The 17,830-nt window shown below is 53.8% G+C and overlaps 2 protein-coding genes and 1 long non-coding RNA gene across 4 annotated transcripts; 2 read left to right on the top strand and 1 right to left on the bottom strand.

The window, feature by feature from the left end:
• Positions 1-29: 29 nt before the first annotated feature.
• On the top strand, positions 30-2,943 carry LOC131494558 (uncharacterized). Its single transcript, XM_058698970.1, has 3 exons — positions 30-1,556; positions 1,678-2,531; positions 2,617-2,943. The coding sequence occupies exons 1-3, from the start codon at positions 1,535-1,537 to the stop codon at positions 2,941-2,943; spliced, it is 1,203 nt and encodes a 400-aa protein (XP_058554953.1). The 5' UTR covers positions 30-1,534.
• Positions 2,944-3,423: 480 nt separating this feature from the next.
• LOC131494760 (uncharacterized) lies at positions 3,424-5,407 on the bottom strand. Of its 2 annotated transcripts, none has more exons than XR_009253588.1 (4): positions 4,233-5,407; positions 4,141-4,180; positions 3,816-3,897; positions 3,424-3,492 (listed from the first exon to the last, which is right to left on the bottom strand). It is a non-coding gene; the product is annotated as an uncharacterized LOC131494760 (long non-coding RNA). The 2 variants fall into 2 exon arrangements; XR_009253587.1 differs by having other exon boundaries at positions 3,476-3,560.
• A 10,143-nt stretch (positions 5,408-15,550) lies between these two features.
• On the top strand, positions 15,551-17,320 carry CCDC166 (coiled-coil domain containing 166). The gene is made up of 3 exons (XM_058699331.1): positions 15,551-15,664; positions 15,840-16,290; positions 16,377-17,320. Exons 2-3 carry the CDS (start codon positions 15,850-15,852, stop codon positions 17,190-17,192), a joined length of 1,257 nt encoding a protein of 418 aa, XP_058555314.1. The 5' UTR covers positions 15,551-15,664; positions 15,840-15,849; the 3' UTR covers positions 17,193-17,320.
• The last annotated feature ends 510 nt before the right edge of the window (positions 17,321-17,830 follow it).

The following is a 17,830-nucleotide window of genomic DNA, read 5'->3' as shown; positions in this document are numbered from 1 at the left end:
CCTGCCTCCGCCCCCGCCGCGCTCCCACCCGCCTTCCGCACCCCGTTCCCTCCCAGGCCCCCGCTGCGGTCCCCACGCCTCTACCCCTACCCCGTAACCCCGCCTCCGCAGCACCCCCGACCCTCCTCCCACCCCGTAACCCCACCCCCGCTGCGCTCCCCACGCCCCCCTCTCCCCCCCCCGCCCGGGTCCCCACCGCCCCGCGGCGGCCCCCTCCCCCTCCCTGGTCCCGCTGCCCCTTTGCGCCCCCCACCCCGGCTGGGCCCCGGGGCCTCTGAAGCCGGACTGCGGGGCCAGGCATGCTCTCTCCCTCCCGGCCGCCTCCTTGCAGTTCCTTGAGCGTAAGTTCACCGTGACCCCGGCGTTCTTCCCTGGGTGCTTGCCCAAGAGAAATGAAAACCTGGGTCCACACGGAGAATCACGCACGGATGTTCGTAGCAGCCCCAGACTGGAAACGACCCGAATTTGAGACAGGAGTGCATAAACCACAGGCGGCTGCGCCTACGGTGGCGCGGGGCTCAGCAAACAAGGGAGAAGCGCCTGCGAACACACACGCTGGACCTCGGAGGCGGTCGGCCCACTGGGCCACACTTCTCGCGAGCCCCGCTGGGTGATTCCGTTTTTCCAGAGCTGCAGAAAATGCTTCGCACAGCGTGGAGAGGCGGGGGGAGCCGAGGGGCGCGGTTGCGAGCCCCCCAGAGCTTCCCAAGGCCTCAGAAGCGCTGGGTTGTGCGGACGCGCTCAGGGTGCACACTTGGGTCTGAAGTGTCTCAGTCGTGTACCTGCAGTGTGTGCCACTTCAGTCGTAACGCGGTATGAAGTTGGAGGACGCGGAGAGCAAACGGGAAAGAAACCCGGAAGGACCAAGAGAGGCCGCTCTTCCGTTCCGACCGAGTCACCAGCACTGGACGCGCCCTCCCCCGGGAAACAGCTGGAAAACTGGACAAAACGTGTGAAACTGTCTGTAGGTTGGGCACCCAGCGGCGCAGGACCGCGATCTTGGCAAAACAGGAACAAACAAGGTCCTCCGATTCCAGGGCCGGCCTGTGTCTGGGGAGGAGTGGGAGAAGGTCCCCCCAGGCTGAGACGGGGAAGCTGAAGGACTCCATACAAATCTGCTTTTTGCTCCTTTTCCTGCCTCCCTTCTTCTTTTTTTTTTTTCTCTTAACGTTTATTTATTTTTGAGAGACAGAGAGAGAGAGAGAGCACGAATACGGAGGGAGCAGAGAGAGGGGAGACACAGAATCCTAAGGTGTCAGCACAGAGCTTAAGGTGGGACTGGAACCTCCAGAACCTTGAGATCATGACCTCCGTTGAAGCCAGGCCTCTAACCAATGGAGCCACCCAGGCGCCCCGCTGCTTCTGTTCTTGGTAGGGCCCGCACCCCACTCTACACATGCCTCAGAATGCAAACACTGTACATCCTCCATGTAAGCAACAAGGAGTTCATGATTTCTCTAGAACAGAGAATGTCTAAGGAAGGACTGGGTGAGAATGACCTGACGAAGTCATTACATGTGTATTCCAGACATCAATGTCAGACCACCAAGTCAGACCTCCAAGCCAGACCTTCATGCCAAGACCTCCAAGCCAGACCTCCAAGCCAGACCTCCATGCCAAGATTCCTTGCCAAGACCACCAAGCTATATCTCCATGCCAAGACCTCCATGCCAAGACCTCCAAGCCAAGACCTCCAAGCCAGACCACCAAGCCAGACCTCCATGCCAAGACTCCATGCCACGACCACCAAGCCATATCTCCATGCCAAGACCTCCAAGCCAGACCACCAAGCCAGATCTCCATGCCAAGACCACCAAGCTATATCTCCATGCCAAGACCTCCATGCCAAGACCTCCAAGCCAGACCTCCAAGCCAGACCTCCAAGCCAAACCTCCAGGCCAAGACTCCATGCCAAGACCACCAAGCCATATCTCCATGCCAAGACCTCCATGCCAAGACCTCCAAGCCAGACCACCAAGCCAGACCTTCATGCCAAGACCACCAAGCCAGACCTTCATGCCAAGACCTCCATGCCAAGACCACCAAACCAGACCACCAAGCCACATCTCCATGCCAAGACCTCCATCCCAAGACCACCAAACCAGACCACCAAGCCACACCTCCATGCCAAGACCTCCATGCCAAGACCTCCATGCCAAGACCTCCATGCCAAGACCTCCAAGCCAGACCTCCAAGCCAGACCTCCATGCCAAGACTCCATGCCAAGACCACCAAGCCATATCTCCATGCCAAGACCTCCAAGCCAGACCACCAAGCCAGACCTCCATGCCAACACTCCATGCCAAGACCACCAAGCCAGACCTCCATGCCAAGACCTCCATCCCAAGACCTCCAAGCCAGACCTCCAAGCCAGACCTTCATGCCAAGACCACCAAGCCACACCTCCAAGCCAGACCACCAAGCCAGACCTTCATGCTAAGACCTCCATGCCAAGACCACCAAGCCAGACCTCCATGTCAAGACATCCATGCCAAGACCTCCATGCCAAGACCACCAAGCCAGACCTACAAGCAAGACCACCAAGCCAGACCTCCATGCCAAGACCACCAAGCCAGACCTCCAAGCCAGACCACCAAGCCAGACCTCCATGCCAAGACCACCAAGCCAGACCTCCATGCCAAAACCACCAAGCCAGACCTTCATGCCAGGACCTCGATGCCAAGAACTCCACGCCAAGACCACCAAACCAGACCACCAAGCCAGACCTCCATGCCAAGACCTCCATGCCAAGACCTCCAAGCCAAGACCTCCAAGCCAGACCTCCATGCCAAGACCTCCAAGCCAAGACCACCAAGCCAGATCTCCATGCCAAGACCTCAATGCCAAGACCACCAAACCAGACCACCAAGCCAGATCTCCATGCTGAGACCTCCATGCCGAGACCTCCAAGCCAAGACCTCCATGCCAAGACCTCCAAGTTAGACCACCAAGTCAGACCTCCATGCCAAGACTTCCAAGCCAGACCTTCATGCCAAGACCTCCAAGCCAGACCTCCATGCCAAGACTCCATGCCAAGACCACCAAGCCAGACCTTCATGCCAGGACCTCCATGCCAAGACCTCCATGCCAAGACCACCAAGCCAGACCTCCATGCCAAGACCTCCATGCCAAGACCTCCATGCCAAGACCTCCAAGCCAAGACCACCAAACCAGATCTCCATGCCAAGACCTCCATGCCAAGACCTCCATGCCAAGACTACCAAACCAGACCACCAAGCCAGATCTCCATGCCGAGACCTCCATGCCGAGACCTCCATGCCAAGACCTCCAAGCCAAGACCTCCATGCCAAGACCACCAAGCCAGACCTCCATGCCAAGACCTCCATGCCAAGACCTCCATGCCAAGACCTCCAAGCCAAGACCACCAAGCCAGATCTCCATGCCAAGACCTCCATGCCAAGACCACCAAACCAGACCACCAAGCCAGATCTCCATGCCGAGACCTCCATGCCGAGACCTCCATGCCAAGACCTCCAAGCCAAGACCTCCATGCCAAGACCTCCAAGCCAGACCACCAAGTCAGACCTCCATGCCAAGACCTCCAAGCCAGACCTTCATGCCAAGACCTCCAAGCCAGACCTCCAAGCCAGACCACCAAGCCAGACCTCCATGCCAAGACTCCATGCCAAGACCACCAAGCCAGACCTTCAAGCCAGACCTTCATGCTAAGACCACCAAGCCAGACCTCCAAGCCAGACCTTCATGCCAAGACCACCAAGCCAGACCTCCATGCCAAGACCCCCATGCCAAGACCACCAAGCCATATCTCCATGCCAAGGCTTCCATGCCAAGACCTCCATGCCAAGACCACCAAACCAGACCACCAAGCCAGATCTCCATGCCAAGACCTCCATGCCAAGACCTCCAAGCCAAGACCTCCAAGCCAAGACCTCCAAGCCAGACCTCCATGCCAAGACCTCCAAGCCAAGACCACCAAGCCAAACCTCCATGCCAAGACCTCCATGCCAAGATCTCCAAGCCAGACCTCCATGCCAAGACCTCCAAGCCAAGACCTCCAAGCCAGACCACCAAGCCAGACCACCAAGCCAGACCTCCAAGCCAGACCACCAAGCCAGACCTCCATGCCAAGACCTCCATGCCAAGATCTCCAAGCCAGACCTCCATGCCAAGACCTCCAAGCCAGACCTCCAAGTCAGACCTCCAAGTGAGACCACCAAGCCAGACTCCATGCCAAGATCTCCAAGTCAGACCTCCAGGCCAAGACCTCCTGGCTCTCAGGAATAACCCATATGCCCTGGTGTTTGTTCTGACCAGTTCCTGGATGCCGGAGAGGACACCTACGCCAGACCACCATCCTCAGTGAAAACTCCAGACCCAGGGGCACCTGGTTGGCTCAGTCGTTAGAGCATGTGACTCTTGATCTTGGGGTTGTGAGTTTGAGCCCCACGTTAGGTGTAGAGTTTACTTAAAAATAAAACAGGGCACCTAGGTGGCTCAGTCGGTTAAGCATCTGACTTCAGCTTGGGTCACGATCTCACAGTTCATGAGTTTGAGCCCTGTATCAGGCTCTCTGCTGTCAGTGTAGAGGCTGGAGCCTGCTTCAGATTCTGTGTCTCCCTCTCTCTCTGCCCCTTCCCCAGTCGTGCTTTGTCTCTCTTCCACTCTCAGAAATAAGTAAACATTAAAAAAAATATTACTTTAAATGAGACAAAAATAGGGGCTCAGTCAGCTGAGCATTCAACAAAAAATCTTTTTTTTTTTTTTAAATAAAAGAAAACCCAAACCCCAGACAAAGATGAGACTCATGGTCCTTTCCTTTCTGAGTCTCCCAGATGCTCTGTCTGTATCTGGTCTCCCTGTATCTTCAATAATGTCTGCTCTCACTTCCTGTTGACTCATGTTTGATTTCCATCCTGCGTCCTTCATGAAGCCAAGGAGAGTCCTGGCTGGTCCTATAGGATCCCCTGGGTCCTCGAACCTGGCCTACTGCCATCAAGTCCAGGCAAAGAACAACTTGGCGTCAGGGGGTGGGGCCTGGAGGTGTGGGAGTTGCTGAACAATTCTCAGGTTTCACTCAGGTAGGGAGGTCGTTAACTGCCAAGAAGCCATGTTGGACACCAGAGCATTCAGGAGAGAGCCGAGACAGGTCACATCTCAGTAAAGTGACTGAACCAGCTCTAGACTAAAGCCTACTCCACACCCATCATGAGTGTGGAGAACAAGCCTTGAAAGGAACAAGATTATACAAACATAGCTTAAATGCTTGCCAGAAAACGTCAACACTCTTTAAAGGGAAACACCAAAGGGGCGCCTGGGTGGCTCAGTCGGTTGAGCTTCCAACTTCGGCTCAGGTCATGATCTCTCAGTTTGTGAGTTCCAGCCCTGCGTCAGGCTCAGTGCCGACAGCTCAGAGCCCGGAGCCTGCCTCAGATCCCATGTCTCTCTCTCTCTCTCTCTCTCTCTCTCTCTCTCTCTCTCTGCCCTCCCCCACTCATGCTTTCTCTCTCAAAAATAATAAACATTTAAAAATTTTTAGAAAAAGGGACTGAAGTTTGGCTACATGTTACAATGTGGTGAGTCTCAGAAACATTGTGCTAAGTGAAAGAGGTTAGATTCAAAAAGTCACACATACAATGCCACATATATGAAATATTCAGAATAAGTACGTGTATAAGGACAGAGAGCAGATAGGTGGTTTCCCGGGGGGAGAGGGGGTTGGGAAGAGGAATGGGTAGTGACTACTTAGTGGATACAGGTTCCCTTTAGGATGATGAAAACGTTTTGTAACTAGATCGAGGTAGTGGTTACTTAACACTGTGAAAGTACCAAATGCCACTGAGATGTATACTTTAATGTAGGTAATTTTATGTGAATTTCACCTCAATAAAAAAGTTACAAAGCTTATGAGGAAGGAGGAACACACGACCCAGACCCAGGAGAAAAGCCAGTTGACAGAACTAGACCCATAAGTGACAGAGATGACGGAATTGGCAATGACTTAAGAAATAACTGTTATAAACATGCCCAGGGATTTAAAGAAAGACATGAATATGATGAGATGAGAAGTTATAAAAAAGAACTTGCTAGAGTTGAAAAATAAAATCTCTGAAGCGAAAATTCATTGGATGAACTTAACAGCAGAAGAGATATCAGTGAACTTGAAGACACAGCAATAGGAACTATCCACGTTGAAACAGAGGGGAAAAAAACAAAACTAAACCGAAGAACCTGTGGGATCATATCAACAAAAGAGAGCGATGCAGAAAATATCATTGAGAGCAATGGCTGAAATTTTTGCAGATTTGAAGGAAAAATCATACACTCACAAATCTAGGAATTTCAATGGAACCTAAGTAGGAAAAACGCAAAGGAAGCCATAATAAGCACATGATAAATAAATTGCTGAAAAAGTGATAAAAGTACTACAATTATAAAAAAAAAAAAAAATACAGAGAAACAAAAATAACTATGACTGCAGAGTTCTTGTCAGAAAATAATTTTAAGCCAGAAGACAAAGCAAGAACATGACTAGTGAACTAAAAACAAAAAGAAAAATAAACAAAACAAAAACACTGCCAATCTAGAGTTATATACTCAGAGAAAATATCCTTCAAAAATGAAGACAATAGTTTTTTCAAAGAAAAAAAATTGGAAGTATATAACACCTGCAGACCCACACTACAAAATAAAATAAAATAAAGTTTTCTCGGATGAAGAAAAATAATTCTAGATGAAAATCTGGATTGACATTAAAAAAAAAAAAAAAAACAGCCCTGGAAATGGGATATAGGTGGGTAAATATAAAAGATATTTTTCTCATCTCATCTACTAAATTTCATTAAAAGATAGTTGACTGCCCCACTTAGACCTGATAACTCAACGATATAATCAAAAGTCTCTCTCGAATCAAATTACAACCATAATGAGATACCACCTCATGCCTATTAGGATGGCAAAGAACAAAAACAAAAACAACAAAGCAAAGCAAAGCAAAGCAAACAAAACATGAAAATGGTAAAATTGGTGGTGAGGATGTGGAACTGGAACCCTTGGACACTGTGGGTGGGATCATAAAATGGTGTAACCAACATGGAAAACAGTATGATTATTCCTAAAAGAATTAAAATTAGAACCACTCTATGAGTCAGCAATCTCACTTCCAAAAGTGAGCATACATCCAAAAGAATTAAAGGCAGGGTCTCAAGGAGATATTAGCACATCCTTCTTCATAACATTATTCACAATAACCAAGAGGTAGAGACAGCCCAAATGTCCACTGGCGGATGGATAAACAAAATGTAGCCATACATACAATTGAATATTATTCACCCTCAAAAAGGAAGGAAATCTTGTTATATGCTACAACATGAGTGAACATGGACGTTATGCTGAGTGAAATAAACCAATCACAAAAAGACACACACCGTGTGGGGTGCCTGAGTGCTTCAGTCAGCTGAGTGTCTGACTCTTGATTTCTGTTCAGGTTGTGATCTCATGGGTTCGTGGGATCAAGCCCTGCACCATGCTCCGAACTGCCAGCACAGAGCCTGCTTGGGTTGTCTCTGTCTCTCTCTCTCTCTCTCTGTCTCTCTCTCTCTCTCTCTCCCTCTCTCTCTCTTTCTCTCCCTCTCTCTCTCTTTCTCAAAATAAATAAGTAAACATTAAAAAGATACATACTGTGCGGTTCTTCTTATATGGATATAAAAAGTAGTCAAACTCATAGAAACAAAGTAGAATGGTGGTTAACAGGGGCTGTGGGGAAGAGAGAATGGGGAGTCATTGTTTAATGCGTATCAAGCTTCAGATTCCAAGATTAAAAAATTCTGGAGATCTGTGAACATGTGAATATACTTAATATAAATACATTTAACACTACTGAACTATACACTTAAAATAGTTAAGGTAGTAACTTTTATGTTGTCTTTTTCTTTACCACAATTAAAAATAATTTTTAAAAAGATAGTTAACCAGGAGGCCTGGGTGGCTCAGTCAGTTAAATGTCCAACTCTTGATTTTGGCTCAGGTCATGATCTCAGTTTGTGGGATCGAGCCCCACGACAGGCTCTCACTAGCAGAGTAGGGCCTGCTTGGGATTCTCTCTCTCTACCCTCCATGGTTCTTGCATGTGCACTATCTTTCTAAAAATAAACAAATAAAACATTAAAAAGATAGTTAACTGTTTAAAGTAGATAGAATAACAACATATTGTGAGATCTATAACCTGTAAAAGTAAAATGTATTATATCAATATGCCAAGGAGGAAAATGGAAATATACTATTGTAAGGTTCTTAAATTACATGTGAAGAATTACAATATTATTTAAAGATAGATAAAATAAAATAAAAGTAAATTAAAAATACATAAAATAAAAACATACCTAAAGAGACATAGCTAATAAGCCCATAGTCTAGATAAAATGAAATATTAAAAATTACTCAGTCAGAAAGAAGGTAGAAAAAGAAGAGGACTAAGAAGAAACAGATAAGACAAATAGAAAACAAATACTGAGATGGTATACTTAAACCCAACCATATAAATGATTACATTAAATGTAAATGGTCTCAATGCTCCAACAAAAAGGCAGCAGTTGGGGCACCTGGTTGGCTCAGTAGGAAGAATGCATGACTCTTGATCTGGGGTCATGAGTTTAAGCCCCACAATGGGTTTAGAGATTACTTAAGTAAATAGATAAAATTTTAAGGCAGCAGTTGCATAACCTTATTTTTGTTTAAAATTTTTTCTTGACGTTTATTCTTTTTTGAGAGACAGAGCATGAGTGGGAGAGGGGCAGAGAGAGAGGGAGACACAGAATCCGAAGCAGGGTCCAGGCTCCGAGCTGTCAGCACAGAGCCCGATAAGGGGCTCCAACCCACAGACCACCGCAATCATGACCTGAGCCAAAGTTAGATGCTCAAGCGACTGAGCTACCCAGGCACCCACAACCTTATTTTTTTTTTTATCAGAATCCAAGAATATGCAATCTACAAGAAAGGCACCTTAAGTATACAGACATAGAGAAGTTAAATGAATGATGCTGTGGTCTGAGTATTGGTGCCCCTCACCCCAGAACTCATATGTTGAGACATTGTGGTAATATCAGGAAGTGGTACTTTTAGGAGGTGCTCTGGTCATGATAATAAAGCCTCATGCTGGAATTTGTGCTCTTATAAAACAGGCACCAGAGAAATCCCTAACCCCTTCCACTATGTGGGAACACAGAGAGGCGCTGGCCATGAACCATGAAGAGGGCCCTCATTAGATTGCAACCATTCTGGCCCCTTGATCTTGGACTTTTTTTTTTTTTTAAGTAAGCTCTACTCTCCAGTGTGTAGCTCAAACCCATGACCCCGAGATCAAGAGTCACATGCTCCAATGACTGAGCCAGCCAGGCTGGTGCCCCAATCTTGGACTTTCCAGCCTCCAGAACCATGAAAAATAAATTTCTGTGGTTTATAAGCCACCCAGTCTGTGGTATTTTGTTACAGCAGCCTGAATAGACTAAGACAGATGGAAAAAGATAGATCATACAAATAGTTATCATAAGAAAGCTTTAGTGGCTATATTAATATCGGACCAAGTAGACTTCAGAACGTGGAATATTACCAGGAGAAAGAGGGACACTTCATCATGATACAAGTGTCAACCTGTCAAACAGATAATATAATCCTGAGAATGTATGAACCTAATAATACATTCTCAAATACATTAAAGTAAAACCTGACAGAACTGAAAGAAGAAATAATCAAGTCAGTTGGGAGATTGTACACTCCTTTTTCAATAATTAGTAGAGCAAGCAAGCAGAAAATAAAGATATAGTAGACCTGAACAATATTACTGTCCAACTTGATCTAGTTGGCATTTATACAACAATCTACCAACAACAGAATACACACTGTTTTCCATTGTGTATGAAATAGTCACCAACATAAACCATATTCTAAGTACCATAAAACAAAGGTCAACAAATTTAAAATTATTGAAATAACACAAAGTGTGTTCTCTGATCCCACAGAATTAGAAATAGATGACAGAAATATATTTGGAAAATCCACCCAAAAATTTGCAGGTTAAACAACACATCTAAATAAACAGTGGGTCAAAGAAGAAATCACAAGGGAAGTTAGAAACTATTTTGAGCTGCAAGATAATGAGAACATGAAGTGAGAATGTGCTGGGTGCAGCTAAAGCTGCACTTAGAGGGGAATTTATAGTTGTAAATGCTCATGTTAGAAAAGACAAAAATTTTAGTTCCCACCTTAAAAGGCTAGAAAAAGACAACAAAATTAAACCCCAAATAGGTAGAAAGAATGGAGTAATGATAAGAGTAAGAATCATTGAAATGCAGTGTATAAGCATGAGGAAAAAAAACAATACAATTAAAAGCTGATTCTTTAGGTAAATTGAATACAATCTAAGGAGACTCATTAGAGCTAAGAAAGAAATTACCAATGTCAGGAATGAAAGACAGTACATTCCTACAAATTCTTCAAACGTTAGAAAGATAACAAGAGTTTATTAGGAACAACCTCACATCAATTGATTTGATAACTTAGCTGAAATGGCAAACCTACTGAACAAGTGGGAGCATTCCCCAGATATACTCAAGAACAAACATAAATACAGATGGAAAAGCTATATAGCCCACCAGGACTGAGAGGAGAGGAGAAGGCACATGGATGGGCACGGAGGGAGGGCTGATAGCTAGTTGCCCAGCCTGCAGGAAATTAGATCCGGTCCCACTGATGAAGAGCCCAAGGCCCGGAGAGGGCAGCAGGATCCTTCATGAGCTGGGTTAGCGGGAGCCTCTTCCCAGTCCTGTGCACCTGCTGAGGGTGGCTGGCATCAGAGCACCAAAGATATGTGACAACTGACAGGCCGGTCCCTCTTTTCCTTGCCTTCCCCCACGAACCCCAAGCTAGAGGCGTTCCTGACCCTGCCATTTGGCCACTGAGAGTGTAGTCACTAAGCAAAATCAGATCGACATCAGGGAGCTTCAGCATAAAGAATTCTGCCGAGTGAACTTCATTACATGTAATTATTAAGACAGTTTTTCAATGGGCATTTGATTCATCCATTAGTTGGTATCTTTTAAAGCTGCTGTTACGTGTATTCTCATGGGGCCGCATGTCTGCAAAGCCCCACGGTGCCTTGTTCAAACATTACCCCTGCAGATGTAAATTTGGGCAAAAGAGTTTACTTTCTCATCGATTGTTAGCGGACAACCAATTTTGTCGCACGTGGTCGTAACCCTCGGCTTCGTTTGGAGTGCATCGTCAACTGGAGTATTTATTAGGAATTAGCTAAAAAGTGGACTGTGTAGTTCGTTTTTAGCTGACACGTGGGAGAATCATGGCAGCCTGGGGAGGCCTTGTCCAGAAGGCCCAGAGCCGGCAGGCAGCGGGGGCGTGTGGCAGGTCAAAGTCCCCAGGGTGAAAGGATGTGGCGGGAACTTCCTGCTTCATCCGTTGCCGGCCTCCTTGTAGCTCAGGAGACCAAACTCACTCGGTCCCCACCTCCCAGGCCGCGTCCTCTCATCGTCCATGTGCGTGCGCCCCACCCCCACCCCTCAGGGTCAAAGTCTGAGACATAGCACAGCTGTGTCCACACCTGCGTCACCGCTGTAGCCACTGCCCACCCTGTGCCATGCACAGCCTCTCCCACGCTGCTGGAATGGGCCTGGTACAGTCCTCCAGCACCTGGGTCTCCAAAGCCATCCTGTCCTCTCTCCTGGTCCTGGCACGGGCTATGGACTCAGGTACTCCAGGTCACTCCAGGAAGGCACGTTGAGGGTATAGACGTGGTTGTCTCTGAGATCACGAGTCCCGACTCAGGAATGAGGGTCCCGGAGGAGGTGTGCCCTTGGCTGGGCTCCCCCTCAGAGCTGTCTCTCAGGGGCATCTCTGAGCCAGCCTGCAGACGTGGGTGTGGGCATCGCCACTGGGGCCTGCGGGGGGGCTCTGGACACTGGGCATCCTTCTGTCTGTCACCCTTTTCCTCACAAACAGAGGTAGTGGGCATTCCTGGGGAGGGGGGACATGCCGGCTGACCTAGGCCACACCCCAAGCCCCAGCCTACCTGGCTTGGCCCCCTCAGCGTGGGGGGGGGGCAAGCCCACAGGCCCTCCCTGGGTCCCAGAGAGGCCTTTCAAAGCTCATTAGCCTGCCCCGAAGCTGTGACCCCGCTGACCTTGAGCAGGCCAGACCCAAGGCTCACCACAGCAGCCTCACCACAAGCCCCACCCGGCCTTCGTGTGCTCCCTGCACCCACCAGCGACTCCTGCAGGCCCGGGCCTGTCTTGGCCCCTGTCAAGCTGTGGCAGGCCGGCCAGGGCCCTCACGGCACCTGCACCGTGTGTCGGGGAGGGCAGAGCGCTTCCTCCAGGGGCAGCCGTGGCTGTGGGAGCCGACGCACCTCGTGGCCCGGATCTGGGCTTTCCACCTGGGGCTGACTGTGAGGTTGGCATGGGTTCCAAGGTACCTGGGGTGAAGGGGAGGCCACTTGAGGAAGAAGGGTCTCTGCCTGGTGCCCAGCCTAAAGCCAATTCCCGGGGCTGGGGGTGGAGGGGCAGGCCCGCAGGTGGTACCCAAAATAGGACACAGGCGAGGGGACAGATTTGGTCCCCCCCCCAGGGCCCAGAGAACAGCCAGGCCTGGGCTCCCCAGGGCTTGACCCCAGCCAGAGGACACGCTGGGTAGATAGGCTCTCCTGCTGGACTTTGCTCCTGCCCTCCATCCCCTTTGTCGTGGTGATCGCCATCAGCGCCCCCCCACCACCCCATGCTTCTGGTCAAGAGAGGAGGTACTGCTGGGGTGGGGCTGGAGCATCCCTACCACCGGGCTCCCCAGGGTCCCCTCCTCTGACCACTGTTCAGTATCTGGCTGTCCTGAGTGTCAGCCTCCCACCCACAGCTGAGCTTCCAGAACCGGTTTTGGTGTCTCCTGAATCCACCCATTTCTACAGCTCCAGCTGGCATTGGCAGGTAGAAGGGTCGTGGGCACCAGGCATGTGCCGGCCTCAGGCTGCTGTGGGGTGGGTCCAGTGACGTGGCTGGCCCTGCCCCTTGCATCAGGACACAGGGCAGGGGTGGGGGGAAGCCTTGGCAAGAGGTGGTAATACGGCGGGAAGAAGCCACCAATGCCTAAGTCACAGCCCTCGTGACTCCAGGGGTCCTGGGACAGAAATCACCTTGTGCCTCAGTTTCTCCATCTGTGAAATAGAGGCGGGGGCTGCTGGCAGTGCTCACCCCGGGGATCAAACACAGCCCAACCCCACCGGCTACTCCTGAGGAAGGGGGCTCACCCCAAGTCTCAGAAGCTGAGTAGGGAGGGCGTCCAAGGCAGAAGCCACAGCAAGATGGGGGCAGGAGAGTGGGCCCTTGAGAAGCTCGCCTGCGGGTGGGGGGTGTGGCCGCGTGTGCGGTGGGTACTGAGTACCCTGACGAGTCGTGTGAGCTTCAACCCAAGAAACTGCCTTGGGGGTCCGCGGCAAGTCCCCAGCAGAGAGCTGGGGCAGGGGCAGCCTGGGCGGAAGCTGAGCAGACAGCTAGCTCACCCCCCTGTCTCCCAGTGCCTTTCCAGCTCGGTGTTCTCCCAAGAGGTGAGTGACCCCTCACCCCACACCCTCCTCAGCCTGAGTCTGAGGGAGACACAGTCTTGGCCCCACCACCCTATTCACGGAGGGAGGGGGGGGGGAAGAACCCCAAGGAGGGGGGAGAAATGTCATGGGTAAAGCCTGACTTTGACTCTGAGCCCTCGGAGGTTAGCTGTCTCTGTGCGCGGCGCTGGGACCCGGTGGACGCCAGAGGCACCCCTGCGCCAACACAGGAAAGGCCCCTGGTTGGGGGTGCATCTCGGCCTGCCTCCGGGCCAGGCACTGTCCCTGGAACCATCCATGCGCCCCGAGACCTGCGGCGCGGAGCAAGCGCGAGGCAGCAGAGGAAACGAGGGTCCTCGCTTTCCGCTAAACGGCGCGGGTGGGCGGCGAAGCCCAGCGCCCCGCGGCCGAGACTCCGGCGGAGACGGAAGTGCGGGAACCGCGGGGGAGGGGCCGGCGCGGGGGAGGGGCGGGGCCGGAGCCGATCCGGGGTTGGGCGTGGCTTGAGGGCGGGGAGAGCGGGACGCGGGCTGCGGGCGAGGCCGGGGCTGCGCCCAGAATGGGGGTGATCCGGTGGCACGCGGGCGGGGGTGGCCGCCCCCGCGGCTCTCCAGACTATTCCGTGGACATTGCAGAATTGGGAAGAAGCGAGTCTCGAGGAACGCGGAGGCAGAAGAGGACAAAACGCTCGGCGGACCTGTCCTGGGAGGAGGCATTTGTCAGCCGTAAAGCGGGGACAAATCCGCGGGAAGTCCGGGGGCTGGGACGACTTAAAATCCTCTGCGCATGGAGTCCCTCGCCTCGCACCAGAGATTAAAAGACCGAGGCCAACCAGACACACATACACACACACACACACGCCCGGGAGGGGCTGGGGCGGGAGGGGGGTGGGCAGTCCTCCGCTCCTCGCGGCCTGTGTAGCAATCTGGCAAATGGGGGCGGTGGCCCCGGCGCGGCCTCGAGGGTGGCCAGGGAGAGGAGCGCAGGCGTCTGCCCCGGGAGCAGAGGCCCTGGTTGGAAGCGCCAGGTCCTGGAGATAGAACAGACACCCTCACTGACTCCGTGGAGCCCCCACTGCAGGGTCTCGGGTGCTTTTCCCCTGATTCTAGTTGGTCTTTTCTTACGTTCCTGTAAAGTTAGGTACCAATTTCCTATTAAAAACACCGTATCTGGGGCGCTTGGGTGGCTCAGTTGGTCGGGCGTCCGACTTCCGCCCAGGTCATGATCTCGCAGTCCGTGAGTTCGAGCCCCGCGTCGGGCTCTGTGCTAACAGCTCAGAGCCTGGAACCTGCCTTGGAGTCTGTGTCTCTTTCTCTCTCTGCCCCTCCCCTGCTCATGCTCTCTCTCTCTCAAAAATAAGTAAACATTCAAATAAATAAAAAAGAGCAAGTGAGTGGGATGAGTTGAACAGGTGCACACGTGTGGGCTTAGGAACCCCACAGAGGAAATCCCAGGAAGAAATACAGTGGACACCCGAATGGACACGATCTTCCCGGTAACCCTAACTCCCACCGAGGCCCCCAGGAAGAGGGAAAAGAATCACGAAATGCTTCGAAGAAAACTAGGGTCTCCAGAGAGATGATAAGCTGTGGGGAAGCTCTGTCCCGGCAAGATATGGAAGTTTCACACGGGGTGGGGGGTGGGGGGCTTGCCCACGGCTGGAGGTCGGAAACTCGTGGCGCCATTTCCCCATATGGGGGCGCCGGCGGTGAGGGTCCCCTGGGCGAAGGGCCCAAATCTCCCGGCACGCGAACAGTGGGGACTACTTGGGCTGCTGCTAGGTCGGATTCGGAAGCAAGTCCTGCGTCCTCCTCCGGAAGCCAAAATCCTGCCCATCTGAGATCGGACCTCTGCAGGGCGCGCACACGGGCTTGTCACGCACTTGGGGCGAGGGAGTGGCGGGCGGTGGGGGTGGGGAGAAGCCGGAAGGGGAAGCCGGGCCGTTGCCCAAGCGACGGGGTGGGAGTGGGGGAGGGCGACTAAGTTCTGTCTCCACGGAGACCGTGCAGGATGAACGCCAAAGTTACTGAAGGTGGGCACACCCCGACGGACCGGCGTCCACGGCCCGGAAAAGGCCCAAGAGTAAAGGTTGGAGACGATGTCCGGACCCCCATGCCCCTGACTCTGCCTCCCCCGATCTCATGTCCCTGAGACGCGTCCCTCCCCGCTAGAATTTTCGGGCGGGCGGGGAGGGGGTGGGAGGGAAGCGCTAAGCTGGAGCAGCGGCCTGGGGGCAGTGCTCTCACGCGTGCCCGTGCCCCAGGCCCCAGCCCATGGCTCCCAAGAAGCAGCTCGGGACCAGCGCGGGGCGCCGGCCGGGCGCGGCGGGAGACGGGGCCGAGCCGCCGCGGTCGGAGCGCGCGCAGTACCTGCAGCGCGAGTACACGCTGCTCTCGGAGCAGCTGGACGCCTGCGAGGCGCGCGTGGACCAGGTGCTGCAGGAGAACGCCTTCCTGGACCGCGAGGCGCTGCGCTTGCGCGAGGAGAACCGGCTCTACGCCAGCTACATGAGCGCGCGCGCGCAGCGCTGCGCCCACGCCGTCGTCCGGCTGGAAGAGCAGAACCGCGTGGACCTGACCCGGATCCACGGGCAGCGGGCCGAGCTGGAGTCGCTCTACCGCGGGCGCGAGAACGGAGTGCGCGCGCAGCTGCTGGAGATGGAGGCGCGCGCGGCGCGGATGGCGCGGCAGGTGCAGGAGCTGCAGCCCTACAAGGCCAGTGCGCGCGCGCCCGCGGACGTGCCCGACGGGAGGGGTGGGGGCGCGCGGCGCCCGGGCGCTGACCCGCGCCCCCGCCGCAGGAGCTGCAGCTGGAGCAGTTGGCCCGGATCCGGGCGCTGGAGCGCGAGCTGCTGCACATGCGCGTGGATCACACGCAGCTGCTTCACCGTGTGAAAAGGCGCTTCCTGGAGGACAAGGCGGCCTTCGAGAGCGAGGCGCGTCAGCGCGTGCAGTCCTTGGGGCGGCGCGCGGAGCGAGAGGCGGCGCGCGCGCTCGTCGCGCACACGCAGGCCATCAAGGCTGACAACGCGCGCCTGCGGCAGGAGCTGCTGCGGCTGCTTCGCCGGGCCCAGCTGCTGCATGACACGCGGCGCCAGCTGCTGGAGCAGCGTGAACAGCTGCGGCGCGAGCACGAGGACACTTGGGACCTGGCGCGTGTGCATGGCTGGCTGCGCCGGGGCCCAGGGGGCCCGCCGCTCTGGCGGCCACCGCCGCCACCGCCACCAGCGCGGCCCGCCTCGCATCAGGGGTCCTTGGCCGCCTCCACAGCCCCATCGCGCGGGGCCTCCCAGACCCCGACATGGCTCCCGCGGGTGGGCTCCAGGGCCCCATCACAGGCCCCTTCGAAGGAGGGTTCAGGGGCTTCATTCCAGGCCCCGTTGCGCGCGGGCTCCCACTTCCTGTCCTCGACCCCGTCCCACCCCGGCTCTCGGGTCGCGTCCTCGACCCCAGCCCGCCCGGGGTCCCGGGTCCCATCCTTGGTCCCGTCGCGCCCAGGCTCCCGGGTCTCTTCGCGGGCCTCATACGGGGCCTCAGAGAACACCGCCCCCTCTGCCAAGTCTGTCCCGGGGCCAGGCTCTTCCCGTCCCCCAGACGCAGGAGACCGTGGACACTGACGCTGCAGGGGAAGCCGCCCCAAGGGGAGCCGGAATCTGCTGGGGGCGGTGGAGGGCGTGCGGAGGCGAGGGCGCGCGGTGCTCAGGTGTTTGGTGAATGCAATGTTAATAAAGGTGTGACCCGCTCACCGGGCTCTGGCACGGCCTGCTTTCCCGCTGCAGCGTTTCCGGCGGCACAGGGGCCGCTCGTTCCGGCTTCCAAGCCTCAGAGTAGCCTGATGCGCCCCTCGCCCTGTATGTCAGCGGAGATTCGGCATCCCTCTAGTCCGCAGCTGACCGCAGCTGCTCCGCAAGGACAGAGAAGTCGGCCGCACCAGTATCCTCCCACCAGGGCTGACGGAGACGGAGGTCGCCGGCGCGGACAAAAGGTGTAAGAGCAGGAAAGGAGTCGCACCAGCCAGGAGGGCCAGTGTGGGGTGCGCTGTGGTCAGGAGGGCCCGCCTGCGAGGGGGAGGGGTGTCTCCAGCGCCACCGGGACCATAGGGGGTTTATGTTGAACCTATTGGAGGTTTGGGGGTAATTTTTAATTTGAACGTGATTTCCAACTTGGAGAAAAGCTGCAGAGCATAGAGAACTCCCCGGTCACCATTACTCACCAGCAGTCTGCCTCCAGTCCCTGCAGCCGAGATTGCATTTTC

This window comes from Neofelis nebulosa, chromosome 14, assembly GCF_028018385.1.
Source record: "Neofelis nebulosa isolate mNeoNeb1 chromosome 14, mNeoNeb1.pri, whole genome shotgun sequence".
Taxonomy (NCBI): Eukaryota; Metazoa; Chordata; class Mammalia; order Carnivora; family Felidae; genus Neofelis; species Neofelis nebulosa.
The sequence above is the reverse complement of the archived record's forward strand: the minus strand, read 5'-3'. Positions and strand labels throughout refer to the sequence as shown.